General features: G+C 40.0%; 1 protein-coding gene across 1 annotated transcript; it reads left to right on the top strand.

The window, feature by feature from the left end:
• Positions 1-1,088: 1,088 nt before the first annotated feature.
• On the top strand, positions 1,089-2,033 carry LOC100715964 (olfactory receptor 6N2-like). The gene has a single exon (XM_003466657.2). The coding sequence runs from the start codon at positions 1,089-1,091 to the stop codon at positions 2,031-2,033; it is 945 nt and encodes a 314-aa protein (XP_003466705.2).
• Positions 2,034-2,650: the final 617 nt, after the last annotated feature.

Raw genomic sequence — 2,650 nt, 5'->3', positions numbered from 1 at the left:
GGAAGGGACTGCACAGGAGAGATCAAAGTAGCTATAACATTGATGTGTTGAAGAGGCTTAGATGTTTCCTAAGTGAGGTCCATTAGTGTGTAGAAATAAGTCTGGGAACTTTGATGTAGACCATACATCACAATAATCTTAAAAATGTCTTTTAATGACTTTCAAGAATCATAGAGTAAGAGATTTTCAAACAGCTTTTAAAAAAAATCACTTAACATTTTTCATTTGTAGGAAAGGAGGTACAGTACAGTACAGTAAATAGTCTCAATATTACTTTGGACACAACAAAGTTCACTGTTTAAACAGTGATTGGGCTTTTCCTTACTACAATCTTTCCTGACCTGTAAAAATATGGAAGCCTTAGAAACTTCACTAATTCTCTCCTTTCCCTAGGCCTATTAGAGTTAGCCATGAATTCCTCCAAGCTTCCTTGGTGATGACACTGTTGGTTCCACTGTGGCATCTTTGCTTCCCCAAGATATATGCCTAGTCATATTATTCCTGGCTTCTTTCCAACAGATGTATCCTCCGTGCTTTTCAGTTATTCACTCTGTGCAGCAGTTCTGATCTTTGGAAAATATCAGATTAGTACCCCTAATTCTAGTCACCTTCTAGAAAGTAAATGTTTAGTATAGTATAGTATAGTATAGTATAGTATAGTATAGTATATATAGTATAGTATAGTATAGTATAGTTAATTGTGAAATACTGAGTATACATATGAGTGAATATCATCAACTATCATGGAATATTTCAACTCAGAATGTAAAAGAACAAAAGACAAATTTCTTGTCTTTTTTATTCAGGCAGGGGAGAGTGGAAGAAGAGCCTGGAGCCTGAGATCCTGATGCTACCCTTGTAGGACAAGTACTCTTTGAAACAAGGAACTGAATTCCTCATCAACTCTGTCAGCAACAGATACTGAGTAAATGATTTCTGACTTAACATGTTTAGTTCTTCTTTTGCAATGTGAATGGGGTTGATTTGGTAATCTAAATTCTTTTCTGGCTTTTGCATTCTGTTTCTTTTGTTTTAGGAAAATTTCTCAAGAGAAAGGACTCTGCCTTTACCATTTGTTCCTAGACATCATGGACCATGTCAACCATACCTGGATCCAGACATTTGTTCTTGTTGGTTTCACTATCTCTGGAACCCTAGGATCTCTTGCTTTCCTGGGGACGCTCTGTATTTATCTCTTCACCCTTGCAGGGAACATGTTCATCATTGTCCTGGTTAAGACAGATTCTGGACTCTCCACACCCATGTACTTCTTCATCAGTGTCCTGTCCTTCCTGGAGCTCTGGTACGTCAGCACCACGGTGCCCACCCTGCTCTCCAACTTGCTCCATGGGAGTTTACTCATCTCATCAGCCTTGTGTTTCACACAGCTGTATGTTTTTCATTCACTGGGACTCACTGAGTGTTACCTTTTGTGTACCATGGCAGTGGACCGTTACCTTGCCATCTGTCGCCCACTCCACTACCATGGACTCATGAGCAGACAGGTACAGCAATGGTTAGCAGGGGCCACTTGGTTGGCTGGCTTCTCAGCTGCACTTGTGCCAGCTATCCTGACTGCCACTCTGCCTTACTGCTTGAGAGAAGTATCACATTACTTCTGTGATCTGGCCCCTCTAATGCATTTATCGTGTGTAGACACAGACTGGCGTATTCAGGTTTTTACTGTGATGGTTGGCTTGATCAACACCTGCAATGCTGTTATCATATTAGGGCTGTACGGAGGCATTTTGAAAGCTGTACTGAAGCTGCCATCAGCTGCCAGTCGTGCCAAAGCTTTCTCTACCTGTTCCTCCCACATAATAGTTGTCACTCTGTTTTACAGCTCTGCTTGGATTGTGTATGTGGGCCCACCTGTGATGCACTCTGAGGACAGAGACAAGTTTATTGCTCTTGTTTATGCTTTTCTTACCCCTTTTCTCAATCCTATTATTTATACCCTTCGTAACAGGGAGGTGAAGGAGGCTGTTAGAAGGGTCACCCAAAGAATTAGGGGTGAACTGAAGAAACCGTGACACTTTTGCAGCTATGAGTCATCTACTTGAAAATTACATTTTAGGTTGTTAGTCAAGAAAATCAATTAATCATCAGTTGATCAACTCATGAAAAATTCATAACTGCAATGGTTTGATTTTTGGAGGAGGAAAAATTAAGAAATGTGAAGAGAGAAGACATATGGTCCCACAAGCTCCTAATATGGGAAAATTTGAGGAAATAACAGCAACGAAAAGAGTGTAGAGCAATTGTAAGCTTTAACTTAGATACTTGGAAAGAGACTGACGTTGAAAGAGCCTGAAGAACCAAAACTGGTTATGAGCTGTGATCAATATAAAATTCATCAAGAAGAGTCAAGAGGGAATCATCTGAGCTCAGCCAGAAGAAAAATAAGGGGCACCCTTGGTAAATATTCAGACATGGATTCATGAGCTATGAAACAAGATCCATAGGAGGGTGTATTTTAGGGTCTCTATGTGATCCTTCAGTAAAAGGATGTTTACTGTAAATAGAGAATGTGCTGTGGGAGATAGCAGAATTTTGGAGATGAGATTGGTTAGCACATGAATTCTTGGTGTAGATTTGAAATGCTATGGAGATATTTAAAGAGTTATGTTGAAGCTGCCTTTGGCTGCCC

The sequence above is a fragment of the Cavia porcellus genome, unplaced genomic scaffold (genome assembly GCF_034190915.1).
Source record: "Cavia porcellus strain 051 isolate PalLab524CR breed Dunkin Hartley unplaced genomic scaffold, mCavPor4.1 scaffold_7, whole genome shotgun sequence".
In the NCBI taxonomy this organism is placed as follows: domain Eukaryota; kingdom Metazoa; phylum Chordata; class Mammalia; order Rodentia; family Caviidae; genus Cavia; species Cavia porcellus.
Note: the sequence above shows the minus strand (reverse complement) of the source record. Positions and strands in the feature narration are given on the sequence as shown.